This window comes from Cetorhinus maximus, chromosome 4 (assembly GCF_964194155.1).
Source record: "Cetorhinus maximus chromosome 4, sCetMax3.hap1.1, whole genome shotgun sequence".
Classification (NCBI taxonomy): domain Eukaryota; kingdom Metazoa; phylum Chordata; class Chondrichthyes; order Lamniformes; family Cetorhinidae; genus Cetorhinus; species Cetorhinus maximus.
In genome coordinates, this window is record NC_135882.1 from 134946718 (window position 1) to 134966422 (window position 19705).

Consider the following 19705-nt stretch of genomic DNA (forward strand, 5'->3'; position numbering starts at 1 on the left):
ATTCAAGCTCTTCTGCCATTCAATTAAATCATGATTGAGCTGCAACTCAACTCCACTTCCCTGTTTTAGTTCCATTTTTAATAATATTATTAGTAATCTGTTAAGTATATTTATTTGGCAAGGTTCAGAATTAACGGGTCTTTAAAATGTGAAGATCTTTAACAACTCTAATAGCTTTAATTAACAAAATTCTATTGGTCTCCGGCTTGAAAGTTCTCTTTTATTTTTCTTATGCATTCACGGGATGTGGGCTTCGCTGGCTGGGCCAGTGTATATTGCCCATCCCTAGTTGCCCTTGAGAAGATGGTGGTGAGCTGCCTTCTTGAACCGCTGCAGTCCATGTGGTGTAGGTACACCCACAGTGCTAATCCACTCCGCATCAGGAGCCTTTTGGATGAGCAAGTTCCAGATTTTCACTACCCTTTGTGTGAAAAGATTCTTCCTGGTTTCACTCCTGGATTGTCTAGCTCTAATTTTAAGAATAACTCGTTCTGGATTCCCCCACCAGAGGAAATAGTTATTGTGCAACTACCCTGTTAAATGTATTCATCATTTTAAAGACCTGTTAATTTTGAACTTTGTCATATACTTATATTTAATGGATTAACCGCAACATCATTAAAAATAAAGCCTGTGAAATTCTCTAGCATCATCCCAGTCGCTTGCCTTTTTTGGGGAGAAGCCCTGGTGGTTTCCCATCATGTTACAATGAAAACTGGTGAGAAACGAAAAAAATGGGCAGCCCAATTGCAGCCAACCTCCAACCCACCAGCTTTCAGTTTCAGCAGAGGCAAGTCTGGGATCAGGGGACCAACCTGCTCCCAGGGGGTGTAGGCGCACTTCACCCCACCCACCAAGCTTCTCCTGCAATGAGACCACCCCTCCCGATGTTCCGACCCTATCTCTCCCAAATGTTCAATTAACCTCCCCTCCCCTGTGATGGAGGATTTACCTACAATCTGCTCCCCGGTTGTTTTCCTGCCTGACAGACAGCCAGTTTGACAACCTGGTTGGCTGTCGGGGGGATACCTGTTAAAAAAATTAAAACTTGGGAAGGTGGGGGGGATGGTGTCTCTGCCGAATTTATTAGGAAATTTACTTCCAGGTTCCTAAACAAAAATCCTCACTACCACTTTCTTCCTGCCTTAGTATTATTATTGATGCCCAAGGATCAATCTTAGCAGGGCTGTGGTTAATAGCTTACCAATACACATGGGTTAGTAAATAAAACTCAGCACAGATTTGTTAGAGGCAAATCATGTTCAACCAAATTGATTGAGTTATTTGATGAAGCAATGGAGAGGGTAATGAGGTTGGTATAGTTAATGCTGCGTATGTGGAATTCCAAAAGGTGTTTGTCAAAGTACCACGCATTTGACTTGTTAGCAAAGTTGATGCTCATTAGATTAAAGGGATAGTGGCTGCATGGATACAAAATTGGCTAAGGGGAAGAAAACAGAGAGTAGCGCTAAACAGCTAGAACAAAAACAAAAATACCTGGAAAAACTCAGCAGGTCTGACAACATCTGCAGAGAGGGATACAGTTGATGTTTCGAGTCCGTATGACCCTTCATCAGAACTAAGACATATAGAAATGAGATGAAATATAAGCTGGCAGAAGGAGGTGGGACAGGAGAGCTTGATAGGGGGCCAGTGACTGCCAAAGATGTCATAGACAAAAGGACAAAGGGGTGTTAATGGTGGTGATATTATGTAAAGGATGTGCTAATGGGGACATTAAGGGAAGCAAGCAGGAAGCTAGTGGCAGATGGCCCTAGTGTGGGTGGGGTGGGGGGAAGGGATCGAAATGGGCTAAAAGGTGGAGATGATACAATAGATCGAAATAAATTTTAAAATAGGAGGGAAAAGAAAAAATATAGTTGTAAAAGAATTATAAATTATTGGAAAAAGGGGGATCAGAAAGGGCTGGGGATGGAGGAGAGAGTTCATGATTGCTAAACAGCTGTTTTACAAGATGAGGGAAGCATGCATGTTTCCCAGGTGTTGGTGTTGGGACCGCTACTTTTTTTGATATAAATTAATGACCCAGATTTAGACGTGCAGGGGCATAATTTCAAAGTTTGCAGATGCCACAAAAGTCAGAAATGTAATGAACAATGATGAGCATAGTACCAAACTTCAGGAGGACGCAGACACATAGATAGACTGGTAAATTGGGAAGATAAAATTTAACGCACAGAAGTGTGAAGTACTGTCATTTGTTTTGGTAGGCAGAATGAAAAGGAACAAGTTAAATGGTACAATTTTCGAGGGGGTGTAGGAACAGAGAGACCTGGGGGCATAAGTTTACAAATCTTTGAAGGTAACAGGAAAAGTTGAGCAGGTTGTTAAAAGATATGGAATCTTGAATTTATAGAGCACAATAGCAAGGAGGTTATGCTAAACCATCATGAAATAATGGTTAGACCCCAGTGGGACTATTGTGTCCAGGTCTAAGCACTACAGGTTAGGAAGGATGTCAAGGCTTCAGAGAGAGTGCAGAAAAAAACTTGTTAGAGTGCTACCAGGGATGAAAGACTTCAGTTAAGTAGAAAGGTTGGAAAGACTGTAGTTCTTCTTCAAGTGCAGAAGACGAGGAGGAAATTTGATAGAGGTGTTCAAAATGTTCAAAGGTTTTTGATAGAGTAAATAAGAAGAATCTGTTTCCAGCAGCACAGAGGTTTGGTGACCAGAAGACATAGGTTGAAGGTAATTCACAAAAGAACAAGCAACATGGGGGGAAAGAATTTTACACAGATTCATTAATAACTTTCAAAGGGGAATTGGGTAAACACTTGGAAGAGGAAAAATTTGCAGGGCTATGGGAAATGATCAGGGGAGTGGAACTAATTAGATAGCTCTTTCAAAGAGCTGGTATGGGCATGATGGGCCAAATGGCCATATTATACTATTATTGACCAAAGTTCCATGTGTCGCAGACATTATTGTATTATACTTTAGGGCTTGATATTAGCACAACTTTCTAGCAGTTAGGGGTGTGGTAGTGTATTGGTGATGCTGCTGGACTAGTAATCCAGAGGTCTGGGCTAATATTTCAGAGATCATGAAATCAAATCATGTAACTTCGAGAATTTGAATTCATTTTTGAGAAGGTCTGCAAATAAAAAGCTGCCATCAACAAAAGTGACCATGAAACAGTTGGATTGTTGTAAAATCCTAACAGGTTTACTCATGTCCCTTAACTAGTCCTTACCCATTTTGCCCTATTTGTGACTCCAGTCCCCATTAACATGGTTGATTCTTAAATGTCCTTTGAAGTGGCCAACAAGATATTCAGTTGTATCAAACTGCTGGAGTTCAAGAAGAAGGTGTACCACCATCTTGTCAGAGCAGCTCCGGGTGAGCAATGAATCTGGCCTTGATATAACGTCTGCATCCTTAGAATGAATTATAAAAGAAGTTTTGCTGGGGGGATGGTGGGGTGAGAGCTGAAAGAGAAATGGTCTCACTGGTTGTCTTCACACCATTTCCTTTCTCTGTGCATCCTTTCTAAGGTAAAATCACATGAAGAACATGTTCAGTTCTGGTATTGCTCCCTAGTTGTCAAACTGACAGGATATTCTCTTTCTCATCGGAAGATGTGCATTTTTAGACAGATTGGTCAATAATTATGGTGTGCTGACTGTAATTAGCTATATTTCATTCTGTGGTCAGTCTATAGTATAGAAATTCAACTGTTGTTTATGCTGCATCTGTTACTTACAACTAGATATAGTGTATCTGACTCACACTGTTCCACAGTGCGCACCTGCTGTTTATAATACAAATAGCCTATGCCAGTTAGGTGTTGTTTAAGTGGATAAGCAATCAATCACATAATTATTTGATCTCTATGCATTTCTCATGTGCATGGCTGGCATTTCTCAGAATTCCTCAGTGTATGCATAGTGGTCATAAGTAAAAAAATTACATAGCCTGTGGCTCCTTGTTATTTACCTGTTATGTGAGAGTATGAACAAATCCCATTATTCCTCAGTGTATTCTTGCTATTTGTGGATATAACTAGTGCATCCTATGATTCTTCAATGTATATCATAACACTGTTCATGTATATATGGACTATCCCATGATTCTCTTTGTGTGCACCTAAATAAAACAGGCATTTGAAATGGAAAGGGGTAAGCTAGGATAAAGTCTCAGCAGATACAATGTGAATGGAGTTTACATTGTTTAGATAAGTTAAGAAATTGTTTGATCTTCAAAAGGAAATAATAAAATGTTTACAACTGGCAAGATAGATACGACAAAGTTATTAAGTTTTTTTCCCAAAAGTGCTGGCTCATAGTGATAACAGGAAAGATTTTTATATTCTAGGATAAGTAACTTCCAAAGAAAAGTTGAAACAATGGGATTTACAGATCAAAAGGGAGGAAATATATTTAAAGAAAGATGGAAAGCTGTATGGTGTGTGGCCGCGTGAGATTTTTAATGGTGTACCGTGTGAAACAGACTTGTGGGAAAAGCCTCTAGATACCCTGGAGAAGTTTGCTGTTCCAGTAACCAAGGTTGTGTTAAAAGTCTTTGGAGTTCCATTGTTGAGTGAGAGGGAGAGGGAAGCTGAGAAGTAACAGTTGGTGCTCATGGTAATATTGCTGGATGTTTTATAGATTAGGAATATTCCTGGACTGTTGCTTGAAAGGGGTGTGTAGTTGGAAGTCTAGCTAAGTAGAAATCTTGTGACAACTGTTATGAAGCTAAATGTAACTAATCTTGCGTTTAAGTTTTCTTTTGTTAATAAACATTTTAATTTAATCTTTAAAATCCCTAAAGGTGGTAGTGGACTCGTTACTTCTGACTTCAGTGCACAAACCTTCTCTGAATGAATACAAATTGCAAAATCATTGTGATAGCATGGCTAAGTTTCCCTTTGAAATTTGGTCAGTCTGGCAAATACCTCCTGCCATATCATAACAGGGCATAGCCTATGATTTTTCTATGCATACACTTTGTCAATGAAGCAAGAGAATATGTCCCATAGCTCCCCAGTGTGTCGTTGCTGGCTTTATTGATTCTTGATTGTCTTTTCTTTCACAGGGGAACCTAATGTTTATCAGCGAAAGTGACACTGCTTCCATCAGCAATGGCTACTTGGTTTCAAATATTGCAGAGATCACCATGACGGAGCCAGGCACCGTCACAAAGACTCTTCTTCATCGCACCGTAGCTGCAGGAGGAGGTGAAGTGATTGAAAAGGGTCACACAGTACAGGAAGCTGCGTATGGCAGAGATGCATTTGCTAAGGTAAACTCATACCCTTGTGAGACTAGGAGCTTCTTTTATTTGGATGTTGTTGGAGCCACAACCCCCCTTACAAGTTTAAGTATCAACCATGGCTTAGTGGTAGCACACTCCCTTTTGAGTCAGGGTGTGATGGGTTTAAGTTCCAATTCTGAGAATTAAGCACAAAAAATTGGCTGACACTCTAGTGTTCCAGACGAGATAATAAACTTAGGCCCTTTTTATTTTTATTTGTTCATGGATGTGGGTATCACTGAGATTTAAGTTGGGCCACGAGGTTGTACGTAGTGGTGGAACACAATTCTGCAGCTGCTGATGGCCCACAGCACCTCATGGTTGCCCAGCCTTGAGTTGCTAGATTTGTTTGAAATCTATTCCATTTGGCATGGTGGTAGCGCCACACAACACGATGGAGGGAGTTCTCAATGTGAAGACAGGACTCTGAGATGATTGTAAAAGATTGCATGGAACTATTTCAAATAAGAGCAGGGGAGTTCTTTCTGGTGTCTTGGCCAATATTTGTCCCTCGACCAACAAAACAGATTATCTGCTCATTTATCTCAGTGCTTTCCATGGGTTCTTTCTCTGTACCAATTGACTGCCAAGTTTCCTACATTACAACAATGACTATAATGTAAAGTGCTATTTGACTCCTGGGATCATGAAAGACAAATCATTTTTTTTAAACTAGCATTCAAATTAAGGGATTACAGAAACAACTAACTACTAGGATCCCTTTTAATGTGCTAAATAGTTGGAAAGAATTTTCTTCTGACCACATGGCAGAACACCTTCTCATATACTTTGGATACTAAGTCCTGGCAACTGCTTATCTATAGCTGTCAACTATGCCATTTTGGGGAGATGCTTCACAGGTTTATTCCCACATTCTACACTGGGGGTGGAATCTTCCATTCTGGAGTATACGTTCAGCATTAGGTGCGGAAGTGGGAGTGATTCCTGCTGTGGGGTGGGACAGCTGACCACATGCGATCTTGCACTGTTCAGCTTATGTATCCATGAAGACCTTGCCGAATCTCAAGTTGAGGGTGGGCAGGAAGTCACCACCCCCGTCATTGCCTCTTGGAGTCAAAGGTCTGGGTACCATATTTTAAGAACGCCCAGACAGCTGTTCACTCACTGCAGGCCAGAAGCGTCAGTTTGGCTGTCATTCAAGATTCTGCCTAGATCAGAATGTCACAGAGAAGACAACGTGTGGCCCCACAGTTCAGCAGAGCCTCCCTGGAGATTCTCCTCCAGGCCGTCCAGGAAAGGCGGAAGGTGCTGACTTCCTGGGTTGGCAGTAGAAGGCCCTCCCATCTGATCGTGGCAGCTTAGGTGGAGGTTGCAGTGGAGGTTAGCACCCGTGGAGCCCACCAAAGCAAAGCCCAGCAGTGCAGGAAGAAGATGAATGATCTGCTGCCAGGGTTAGTACCAATGACTACTCACTGCAAACTGACACTAATTTGGGCATCAGGCAGTGTGTGAGTGCACAGAGATGTCAGACAGGGGATTTGGATTGCAGCACTCACCAACAGATAGGACATGTGCATTGAATGTGTGCCAGCCACTTCATGCTCTCAATCTTCTATCACTTGCAGGACATCCTGCTTCTTTATCATTTACTGGGGAGGGCTCAGCAGCTGCCAGAGGCATGCATGCTCCTGAACTGCTCATGCACAATCAATCCTTCTGTCTTTCTACAGGACAAAAACACTCACAATTAGCAGGCCAAGACCAGAGGTGGCATTCCGGACATTCAAGTCCTCACCCTTTTCGAGGAGGAGCTAGCTGGGGAGCAGCAGGGTCATGCCATTGTTGAAGGTGAGATGGGACTCCCCCAGGAAGCTAGTGAGGATGCCTCCCACCTGCAGTTGTCAGACGCGCCTGCAGAGTAACAATTTTGTTTAACTAAGGAGCCTGCTTAGGCATTCACTAAAACTTTCTTTTCTCAATTCCTGGGACCAGCAAGAAAAGGGAGAGGCCCACAATGGAGACCACCCACAGCTCCATCTCCAACCCAGCCTCTGAAGCGGGTGCCTCAGAAGCCTCAGAGGATGCACCATCACGGTGTTCACCTGCACCCTCCACCAGCACAGATACAGTCACCTTGGTGGATCCAGATTCCAGGGCAGGCTTGGGGTCACAATCTGGTGAGCACATCACTGACACAGGTCCACAGCTGGCAGAGGAAGTGACAGTCGAGGTCTCTGACACTCAGAGGACTGCTGGAGACCAGGGCCCTGCTCAACCCATGAAGATGACGCGCTCTGGACCCGGCCCTAAGAGACTCTGATGGAGATGCAGAGACAGACAGAGGAACATCAGGGAGAAATGCCAGAGGCCATGAACAGACTGGGCTGAAGGCTGGAGAAGTCCGTCCATGTTTTGTCTGCTGTTGTGGCTCCGGCATGCAAGCATTTGGCTGCCTTCATGGAAAGCGTGTCGGCCACCTTGAAGACCCAGGTCCAGCAGAATGCACAGTGACTGCTGGATATGCTCTCGGACCTGCACTCCATCACTCTAGCCATGGGTACAGTGCAACAGTGGCTAGGTGAGAGGAGACAGAGCACCTTGACCTCTCTCCAGGTGCTCCTTCTCTTTAAGGAGTCAGGAAGGTGCCATCGAGCACCCGCAGGAAGGAAGAGAACCAACCAGGAACCCTAGGAGCTTCATCCCAGGACACTCCTAGGGTGCCCCGATGATCCACCTCACCTCGGCCAGTGACCCTGTCACCTCCAGCAGGTCAGTCTGAGGAGGGCGCAGCTGCACCTGAACAGGAGACCCTTAGCAGGCCAGAGCCCTCTAGGTCTCAAGCCATCAGAAGATGCCCGCCAAAGTCATCACAGTCAACAGGGCATTGCAGTCAGCAGGCTGTCTCCACTTCAGCTGCAGATGTCGGGGCTGCACCCAGATGTAGCAGTTGGCAAAGAAAGATTAAGAAGTTTGGAAGGCACACAGGTGGCACGGGCGTACAACCATTGCATATAATTTTAACACTTGTAAATATATGTTCACTTGCACTGTTTGGAAGTTTACTGAATTCCAAATTGCTGCTAATTGCTTCAATGGTCACAGGAATTTAAGGGTGTGATATTTGGGCTCTCATCAGAGTCCGACAATGAACTCCTTTAGATTCTGTTTTCTCACATTATCAGGCAAATTAGCCTTGACTGCAAGAGGGATTTGAGTATAGGATTAAAGAGGTGTGTGTGCAGTGTACTGAAACTTTTGTCAGACCTCGCATGGAGATTTGTTTGGCCTACTCATCTCCTTATCAAGGGTGGCAGTCGGCCTCACATAAAGGGTTTGCAACCAAAGTGTAACAGACATCATTGAAGGATCTGGCCCTTAGTCCATGAGGTGAGGGAGAGTAGAATGGGCCTGTGTGCTAGGCCTTGCTGAAGACTGTGAGACTATCCATGTGTATCATATATATAAATGGATCATTCTCAGGATGGCAGGCTGTAACTAGTGGGGTACTGCCAGTGCTGGGTCCACAGCTGTTCACAATCTATATAAATGATTGGATGTGGGGACCAACTGTAATATTTTCAAATTTGCTGATGGCACCAAACTGGGTGGGAATGTAAGTTGTGAGGAAATGCAAGGAAACCCCAGGAGGACTTGGACAGGATAAATGAATGGGCTGGGACCTGGCAGATGGAATATAATGTGAATAAGTGTGAATTTATTCAATTTGGTAGAAAAAACAGAAAGGCAGAATATTTCTTAAATGGTGAGAGATTGGGAAGTGCGGGTGCCCAAAGGGACCTGGGCCTTGTTCATGAGTCACTAAAAGTTAACATGCAGGTGCAGCAAGCAATTAGGAAGACAAATGGTATGTTGACCTTCATTGCGAGGGGATTTGTGTACAAGACTAAAGATGTCTTGCTGCAGTTATATAAAACCTTGGTGAGATCTTACCTGGAGTAATGTGTACAGTTTTGGTCCCCTTTTCTAAGGGAGGATATACTTGCCACACAGGGAGTGCAACAAAGGTTCACCAGATTAATCCCTGGGATGGTGGGATTGCCTTATGAGGCGAGATTGAGGAGACTGGGACTGTATTCCCTAGTATTTCGAAGAATGTGGGTGACCTCATTAAAACTTACAAAATTCTTACAGGGCATGACAGGGTAGATGTAGATAAGATGTTTCCACTGGTTAGTGAGTCTAAAACCAGGGGACATATGGATAAGGAGTAGGCCATTTGAGACTGAGATGAGGAGGATGTTCTTCACTCAGAGGGTGGTGAATCTTTGAAATTCTCTATTCCAGAGGGCTGTGGAAGCTCAATCATTGAGCATGTTCAAGACAGAAATCGCTAGATTTCTGGGTACTAATGACATCAAGGGATATGGAGATAATATAGGAAAGTGGCATTGTGGCAGATGATTAGCCATGATCTAAATGAATGGTGGAGCAGGCTCGATGGACTGAATGGCCTACTCCTGTTCCTATCTTCTTATATTCCTATGTAAGCATCAGCAGTTCTAACAGGGTGCATGCAAGAAAGATGTTTACCTTGGCTGGGGTATCCACAATGATGGATCACAGTCTCACACTCATACTAAGGCCATCTAGGATTGAAGTTTGTAGGAGTCTCTGCGATTGGAGGGTCTGGAGTGGTTGCTACTCAGCAACACATTGTGCAGGTGAGGAACTCTCAGTTTAGTAACCTCAGCGTAGAAAGTAACCTCCAAATGTTTTGGCATGTTAAACATGTCAAGGGACATGGGTTTACTATGGGCTATTGGCAATTGGGGAGCACGATCTTTCATCATCAATCTGCATGGAGGAACAATCTCAAGGGACCAAATGGTGCTCTTGTGCTGCTCCTCCCCATGGGCCCATCTATCTGGTTCTGCCTGAAAGAGATCTCTACCAGGCCTGCCCAGGAGCAGACGTGAGGGCGACATGAGTGCATCCCTGCTGGGGTCAGACTTAATATTGCTTCCAAGTTGCCATGCACACAGACTTTGTGAGGACATGGGAAAATTCACAATTTTACCTTGGTGCCTGAGGTTACGGGAGAACGGAGTGCTTTGCAGGTTCCAATTCGTACATTTACTGCCAGGTCTCTGCATATTAGCTCAGTTTGGCACACGCAAAGGATCAAACCACCAGCAGGGCAGACGTTAAGTAGTGCAATTTAATTCAGCTATCATAAATCAAGGTTCGTTAGAGCAAAGTATAATGCCTGTAACCAAAAAGGAGCTGGGGTCTCCCAGCCAGCAGAGGGGAGAAAACCAAATAGTGAAGGAGATGTGTCAACAGCTTACTGTGTCTGGAATCTTTTAGCTATAAGATTGTCATGTCATGGGCCTGTCTGCTGTGTCATATCCCTGCAATGGCTTCTGCATGTGCTTGGTGACATCCTGGCCCTCATCAGCTCCATCCCCTTCACTGTCCTCACCGTCAGAGGAGGCACCTTGGTCCTCCATGACTCCCTCAGCTAAGACATCCCCCCATCATAGTGTGAGGTTGTGCAGGGCGCAGCAATGATTTTTCCCAACAATGATCTGGGATACACTCAGTATTGAGTATTGGACAGCCCCATTTGACTTGGAGGAGAACCTACAGGCAGTGGTGTTCCCATGCATCTGCTGCTCTGCCTTCGAGGTAGTAGATGTTGCAGGTTTGAAAGATACTGTTGAAGGAGCCTTGTTGAGCTGCTGCAGTGCATTTTGTAGAGGATGCAATGCTACCACTGTGGGGAGTCAGGAGGTGAGTTACTCATCGCAAGATTCCTAGCCTCTGACCTGCTCTTGTAGCCACAGTATTTACATGCCTAGTCCAGTTCAATGATAACCCCCAGGGTGTTGAATGTGGGGGATTCAGTGATGGTAATGCCATTGAACATCAAGGAGTGATGGTTGGATTCTCTTTTGTTGGAGATGGTCATTGCCTGACACTTGTTAGGTGCTTAATTGGGGGAAGGCTAATTATAACAATATTAGGCAGGAACTGAGGAATCCAGACTGGAGGCGGATGTTTGAGGGCAAATCAACAACTGACATGTGGGGGGCTTTCAAACGTCAGTTGATAAGAATTCATGACCGGCATGTTCCTGCTAGGATGAAGGATAAGCATGGCAAGTTTCAGGGACTTTGGATAACGAAGGATATTGTGAGATTAGTCATAAAGAAAAGGGAAGCATTCGTAAGGACTAGAAGGCTGGGAACAGATGAAGCCCGTGGAGAATACAAAGAAAGTAGGAAGAAACTTAAGCAAGGAGTCAGGAGGGCTAAAAGGGGTCATGAAAAGTCACTGGCAATCAGGATTAAGGAAAATCCCAAGGCCTTTTATACATATGTAAAAAGCAAGAGGGTAGCCAGGGAAAGGGTAGGCCCACTCAGGGACAGAGGTGGGAATCTGTGTGTGGAGCCAGAAGAAATGGGAGAGATACTAAATGAATAGTTCTCATCAGTATTCACCAAAGAGAAGGAATTAGCAGTCAATTTGTCTAGGGAAGAGTGTGTAGATAGCCTGGATCATGTTGAGATCAAAAAAGAGGAGGTGTTAGGCGTCTTGAAGAATGTTCAGGTAGATAAGTCCCCAGGGCCAGATGGGATCTACCCCAGAGTACTAAGGGACGCAAGGGAGGAGATTGCTGGGGCCTTGACAGAAATCTTTGTAACCTCACTGGCTACGGGTGAGGTCCCAGAGGACTGGAGAATGGCCAAAGTTGTTCCATTATTTGAGAAGGGTAGCAGGCATAATCCAGGAAATTACAGGCGGTAATCCTTACGGCAGTGGTAGGGAAATTATTGGAGAAGATTCTTTGTGACAGGATTTACTACCATTTGGAAGCAAATGGGCGTATTAGTGAGAGGCAGCATGGTTTTGTGAAGGGGAGGTCGTGTCTCACTAACTTGATCGAGTTTTTCGAGGAAGTGACAAAGATGATCGACGATGGAAGGGTAGTGGATGTTATATACATGGATTTCAGTAAGGCATTTGACAAGGTCCCTCATGGCAGACTGGTACAGAAGGTAAATTCACATGGGATCAGAGGTGAGCAGGCAAGATGGATACAGAATTGGCTTGGTCATAGAAGACAGAGGGTAGCAGTGGAATGGTGCTTTTCTGAATGGAGAGCTGTGACTAGTGGAGTTCCGCAGGGATCAGTGCTGGGACCTTTGCCATTTGTAGCATACGTAAATGATTTGGAGGAAAATGTAACTGGGCTAATTAGTAAGTTTGCAGACAACACTAAGGTTGGAGGAGTTGCAGATAGTGAAGAAGATTGTCAAAGGATACAATGGGATATAGATCGGTTGGAGACTTGGCCGGAGAAATGGCAGATGGAGTTTAATCCGGACAAGTGCGAGGTAATGCATTTTGGAAGGTCTAATACAGGTAGGAATTATACAGTAAATGGCAGAACCCTTAAGTGCATCGATGGGCAGAGGGATCTGGGTGTACAGGTCCACAGGTCACTGAAAGTTGCAACGCAGGTGGATAAGGTAGCCAGGGAGGCATATGGCATGCTTGCCTTCATCAGCAGGGGCATTGAGTATAAAAGCTGGGAAGTCATGCTGCAGCTGTATAGAACCTTGGTTAGGCCACACTTGGAATATTGCATGCAATTCTGGTCACCACATCACCAGAAGGATATGGAGGCATTGGAGAGGGTGCAGAGGAGGTTTACCAGGATGCTGCCTGGTCTGGAGATTATTAGCTATGAGGAGAGATTGAAGAAACTCGGATTGTTCTCACTAAAGCGACGGAGATTGAGGGGTGACTTGATAGAAGTTTACAAAATTATGAGTGGCATGAACAGAGTAGATAGTCAGAAGCTTTTTCCCAGGGTGGAAGAGTCAATTACTAGGGGACATAGATTTAAGGTGAGAGGAGAAAACTTTAGAGGAGATGTGCGGGGCAAGTTTTTTACACAGAGGGTAGTGAGTGTCTGGAATTCGCTGCCAGAGGAGATGGTGGAAGCAGGTACAATAGTGGTGTTTAAGAGGCAGCTTGACAAATAAATGAATAGGATGGGAATAGAGCGATACGGACCCCGGAAATGCAAAATGTTTTAGTTGACAGGCAATAGGATCGGCGCAGGCTTGGAGGGCCGAAGGGCCTGTTCCTGTGCTGTACTTTTCTTTGTTCTTTGTGTGGTGCGAATGCTACTTGCCACTTGTCAGCCCAAGCCTGGATTTTGAACAAGTCTTGTTGCATTTGGACATGACTGCTTCAGTATCTGAGGAGTCGTGAATGGTGCTGAACATTGTGCAATCATTAGCAAACATCCCCACTTCTAACCTTATGGTGGAACGAAGGTCATTGATGAAGCAGCTAAAGATGGCTGGGCTGAGGACACTACCCTGAGGAATTCCTGTGGTGATGTCCTGGAGCTGAGATGACTGACCTCCAACAACCACAACTATCTTCCTTTGTGCTAAGAATGACTCCAACCAGCAGAGAGTTTTCACCTGATTCCCATTGACTCCAGTTTTACTAGGGTTCCTTGATACCACACTTGGTCAAATGTGGTTTGGACGTCAAGGGCAGTCACTCTCACCTCACCTCAGGAGTTCAGCTGTTTTGTCCATGTTTGAACAAAGGCCATAATGAGGTCAGGAGCTGAGTGGCCCTAGCGGAACCCAAACTGAGCATCAATGAGCAAGTGCCGCTTGATAGCATTGTTGATGATCCCTTCCATTACTTTACTGATAATCAAGAGTAGACCGATGGGGCAGTAATTGGCCAGGTTGGATCTGTCCTGCATTTTGTGTACAGGACACACCTGGGCAATTTTCCACATAGCCAGGTGGATGCCAGTGTTGTAGCTGTACTGGAACAGCTTGGCTAGGGGCGCGGCAAGTTCTGGAGCACAAGTCTTTGGTACTATTGCTGGAATATAGTCAAGGCCCTTAGCCTGTGCAGTATCCATTGCCTTCAGCTGTTTCTTGATATCATGTGGAGTGAACTGAATTGGTTGAGGACTGGCATCTGTGATGCTGGAGACCTCCAGAGGAGGCTGAGGTGGATCATCCACTTGGCACTTCTGGCTGAAGATTGTAGCAAATACTTCAGCCTTATCTTTTGCACTGATGTGCTGGTCTCCTCCTTCATAGAGGATGGGGATATTTGTGGAGCCTCGTCCTTCAGTGAGTTGTTTAATTGTCCACCACCATTCACGACTGGGTGTGCCAGGACTGCGGAGCTTAGATCTGATCCGTTGGTTGTGGGATCACTTAGCCCTGTCTATCAATTATTGCTTATTCTGTTTGGCATGCAAGTAGTCCTGTGTTATAGCTTCACCAGGTTGACAAGTCATTTTTAGGTATGCCTGGTACTGCTCCTGGCGTTCCCTCCTGCACTCTTCATTGAACCAGGGTTGATCCCCTGGTTTGATGGCAATAGTAGAGTGGGGATATGCCAGACCATGAGGTTACAGATTGTGTTCAAGTACCATTCTTCTGCTGATTGCCCACGGCACCTCATGCATGCCCAGTCTTGAGTTGCTAGATCTGTTCAAAATCTAGCACAGTGTTAGTGCCACACAACATGTGAAAGCCAGACTTCGTCTCCACAACAACTGTGTGATGGTCACTGATACTGTCATGGACAGATGCACCTACAGCAGGCAGGTTGGTAAGAGATGTCAAGTATGTTTTTCCCTCTTTGTTCCCTCACCACCTGTCACAGACCAATTCTATCAGCTATGTCATTTAGGACTCGACCAGCTCAGTCAGTGGTGGTGCTACCGAGCTACTCTTGGTGATAGACATTGAAGTCTTCCACCCAGAGTACATTCTGTGCCGTTGCTTCCTCCAAGTGGTGTTCAACATGAAGCAGCACTGATTCAAGGTATGATTCCATAAGGATGACTATGCCAGGCTGTTGCTTGACTAAACTAGTCTGTGAGACAGCTCTCACAATTTTGGCACTAGCCCCCAGATTTTAGTACAGGCCTTTGCAGGGCTGAGACTGTCGTCATTTCCTGTGCCTAGGTTAATAGGTACTAGGTGGTACATCCAGTTTTATTCCTTTTTGGTGATTTTGTAGCAGTTTGATACAACTGAGTGGTTTGCCAGTTCCATTTCAGAGGGCATTTAAAGTCTTCCACTGGGGCTCTGGAGGGTTAAGGATAACAGATTTCCTTCCCTAAAGGGCATTAGTGAACCAGGTGGGTTTTCAACAGTCATTCAAATTCCACCATCTGCCATGGCAGGAATTGAACCCAGGTCCCCGGAGCATTACCCTGGGTCTCTAGTTACTAGTCCGGCGACAATACCACTATGACATCACCTCTCCTATTCAGGGCATGTTGTATCTAAGATGTTAAGGCAAGTTATACTCATAGAAATGATAATAATCAAAATGCTTATATGAATTCGTAATCGCAATGACAGAGACTTCAGGGGGCTAACCTGCTTTTAACTGTGAGACACTGCAGCAAGACAGCAGAAAATAGGACATACATTTAAAGAGATAGTAAATCAATTACAAAATAAAGTTGTTTGTCTTTTACTTTAATCTGTTTTCTCAGAATAATTTTAATCTCTGATGGTTTCTGTGGGATTTTGATTTCTTTCTCTTTGTAAACCTGAGCTTACTCTTTGCATATCTAACGAAACAATTTTTACATAACAACTTTACAAACCCTGTTTATTGCAAAAAGGCTAATGCAACCTTCTCGACAACTGCACGACTGCTTGACTTCCTCTCAGTCAAGCAAAGGAAGAGGAGTAATGGCATAGCGTATACAAGGAAGATGATCTCATAGAAGGCCCAGTAAATTTCTCAGTTGCTAAATGATTACAAATGTCTCTCTCACTCCAGCAACTGCCAGATCGATCATCCTTAAAAGTCCAATATCATTGTTGTTCCTGTCAGTTTTCAGACAGTCTCTTTCTACAGAAATGTGCTTATGAACAAGACACTGCTCATTTTTAATGAACAAACTTGTCACCCTGTTAGATTTCCTTATCTGGTACGTGTTTCTAACTGTTTCTGCTTATTCACATTTCCTTTAACTCAACAACAACCTGTATTTCTATTGTGTTTTTAATATAAAATAAATGTCTCAAAAAGAGGTATTATTAAATAAGATATTACACCAAACCACAAAAGAAAAATTAGGAAAGGTGACCAGATAGCCATCTCCAACAAGAGAGAATCTATTTCACATTCAATGGTATTACCATCATTGAAATCCCCACTATTAACATCCTGGGGATTACCATTGACCAGAAATTTAACTGGACCAGCCATATAAATACTGTAGCTACAAGAGAAGGTCAGGCTGGGAATTCTGCAATAAGTAACTCACTTCCTGACTCCCCAGAGCATGACCACCATCTACAAGGCACAAGTCAGGAGTGTGATGGAATACTCTCCCTTTGCCTGGATGAGTGCAGTTCCAACAACACTGAAGAAGCTAGACACCATCCAGGACAGAGCAGCCTGCTTGATTTGCACCCCATCCACCATCTTAAACATTTAGTCCCTCCATGACTGATGCACAGTGGCAACAGTGTGTACCATCTACAAGATGCACTGCAGCAGCTCACCAAGGCTTATTTCAGCAGCACCTTCCAAACACCGCTACCTTCTCAAGGGCAATAATGGATGGGCAACAAGTGCTTGGCTAGCCAATGATGCCCACATCCCATGAACGAATGAAAAAATCTGGTCAAAAAGATTTTACGGAACATTTTATGGGAGAAAAGTGGGGTAGAGAGGCAGAAAGATCTAGGGGTGGAGTTCCAGAGTTTAAGAAGTAGGTAATTGAAGGCATGACCACTCATGGTGGAGTGATTAAAGTCAGAGATTCTCAAGCGGCCAGAATTTGAGGAGCGCAGCTATCTCAAAGAAGTATAGGGTTGGAGGAGATTACCAAGATAGGGGAGGGTGAGGCCATGGAGGGATTTGAAAACAAGGATGAGAACCGTAAAATCAAGGCATTGCTTAACCTACAGCCAACGTAGGTCAGCGAGCATAGGGGTGATGGGTGAATAGGAATTGGTCAAATTAACACTTGGGCAGCAGACTTTTGGATGACCTCAAGTTTATGGAGTGGGAACCTGGGATGCTGGCCAGAAGTCTGCTAGAATACTCATATGTAGATCTAATAAAGGCATGGTTGAGAGCTTCAGCATCAGATGAGCTGAGGCAGGTGTGGAGTTGGGCAATGTTACAGAGATGGAAATCGGTGGTTGTGGTGATGATGCAGCTATGGGGTTGAAAGCTCATCTCAGGGTGAAATGTGACCCCAAAGTTGTGAACAGCCTGGCTGAACCTCTGCCAGGTGCCAGGGAGAAGGATGGAATTGGTGACTCGGTAACAGAGTTTGTCGCAGGGACCAAAGAAAATGGCTTCAGCCTTCTCAATATTTAATTGGAGGGAATTTCTGCTCATCCAATACTGGATGTCCACCAAGCAGTCTGACAATTTAGAGACAGTGGAGGTTTCAAGAGAAATGGTGATGCTATAGAGCTGGATGTTGTCACCATACATGTGGAAACTGATGTGTTTTTGGATGATGACATGGAGGAGAAGCGTGTGGGTGAGAAACAGGGGGGTCTAAGGATTGATCCTTGGGGGACATCAGAGATAACGGTGTGGGAGCGGGAAGAGAAGCCATGGCAAGTGATTCTCCAGTTACGATTAGATCGATAAGAATGGAAGCACATAAATACTATCCCACCCAACTGGACACCAGTGGTGAGGCTTTGGAGGAGAATGGTGTGGTCAGCCATGTTAAAGGCTGCTGACAGGTCGAGAAGGATGAGATGGATAATTTTCCTTTGTCACAATCAGGATATCATTTGAGGCAGGAGCAGAAACCTGACTGGAGGGATTTAAACATGGAGTTCCAGGAAAAGTAAACTTACAATTCTGAGTAACAGGGCTTTGCCCACAGCAAACGTTCCGTGTATTACAGCAGTCTCAGTCTTGTCAGCATGGGAGATGTCTTTCAACCACTAATATTCTTTCTTAAAGCCTTTATTTGTTTCCAATGGTGCACTGACTACAGTATTGTATTACAGCAGACTTAGTTTGTTCCTGCTTGGGTTTGCAAAAAAAAATCCTTATCACTAACTTGCCCAGGGTGTTTGTTTTACCCACAAGAGCTCCAATTATTTAGGATGCAGCACCATGCTGTACAAGATATTGGGCTGCACACTCTTCAAATGTAATCATTAGTACAGTATCCAAGATGAACAATTTTATCACTTCTACTACTTTTCAAATTCAAGCTGGCTGGTCCTAGATTCAATGTTCAAACAACTACTTGTCTTATCGCACGCCTCATTCAGCAAACTGTCCACACCCTACCTTATGAGATTGGCCTGAGCTGGACCATTCATAACATCATTTTAAGCTCATTATGAACTGTCCAGCTTACTTATTTAATAATCTATATATGTCTATCTTTGCATTATAATGTCCTCAGCAGCAAAATCCATCCTTCTATCATGTTATCAACCTCATTGAGTAGAAGAGAGAGGATTTTTGAGAATTTGAAACCAACACTGCCTACATTAATACTCTGTCTTTGTTAGAAATTACATGTAAAACATATCACTATGCTTACAATGGTGTGATCAGACTTGATATCACATGGTCAGAATAGGCCAGTTATCACATGGTGTGAGGAGTTTTGTGCCTGACCTCTGCATCTTTGATGGAACTTTACTCTGTAAAGTTCATGTGGTGTCCCCGACCTGGGAATGTTTAATTGGAAAGTGAAGAGGAAGATTTATTATGTATCAGATCAGCTTGATGGGAAAGATAAGACATGTTTCCTCTCTTAAGTAAACAAGTGCTACTCATGCTCCACTTTCCATCCCTTCACAGGCCATTTATGAGCGTCTTTTTTGTTGGATTGTGAACCGCATCAATGATGTAATTGAGGTAAAGGATTATGACCCGCGCATTCACGGCAAGAACACTGTGATTGGAGTGCTGGACATCTATGGATTTGAGATCTTTGAAAACAACAGGTAAAGAGCACAGAGGCATTACCCATTAAATACTGAAATAAGCATTACAACAACTTCATTAAACTACTGGAGGTAAGGCAGAGCGTATTAGTGCTGGTTCTACAATCAGATATTTGCAGGAATTGCTAGTCAGAAATTCTCCCCTACTGGGCTCACAGTATTTCCAGGTATCACATGATAAGAACAGACCAGATAACACATGAGAACAGGTATCGCGTTGTGAGAGCAAAATGGCTTTTTTGGCCCAATGTTAGTACAAAATGGCATCTTGACCTTACTGCAGTGCATATAATGTAAAAGCTTCCCTAAACTATTTTGAGATCTGCAGCTCCCTGAGGCAGCTGTCTGCTTTCAGGGAGCTCAGTGGAAGTGCTCACCAGCACCTGCAGTGACATCGGCTCCCGCCCTCTTCCTGCCCCCACCGGCAGCACTGAGCCTGACTGTTAATTGGCCAGACAGCGTAAGATCGTGGCTGGGGGCCG

General features: G+C 44.2%; 1 protein-coding gene across 1 annotated transcript in view; it reads left to right on the top strand.

Moving 5' to 3' along the window:
• LOC144679922 (unconventional myosin-Id-like) overlaps positions 1-19705 on the top strand; it is a 171322-nt gene that overhangs the window by 49827 nt on the left and 101790 nt on the right. Inside the window, exons 8-9 of the mRNA XM_078540891.1 lie at positions 5056-5262; positions 19078-19223. Coding sequence (XP_078397017.1) covers positions 5056-5262; positions 19078-19223 — 353 coding nt within the window. The remainder of the gene's footprint in view (positions 1-5055; positions 5263-19077; positions 19224-19705) is intronic.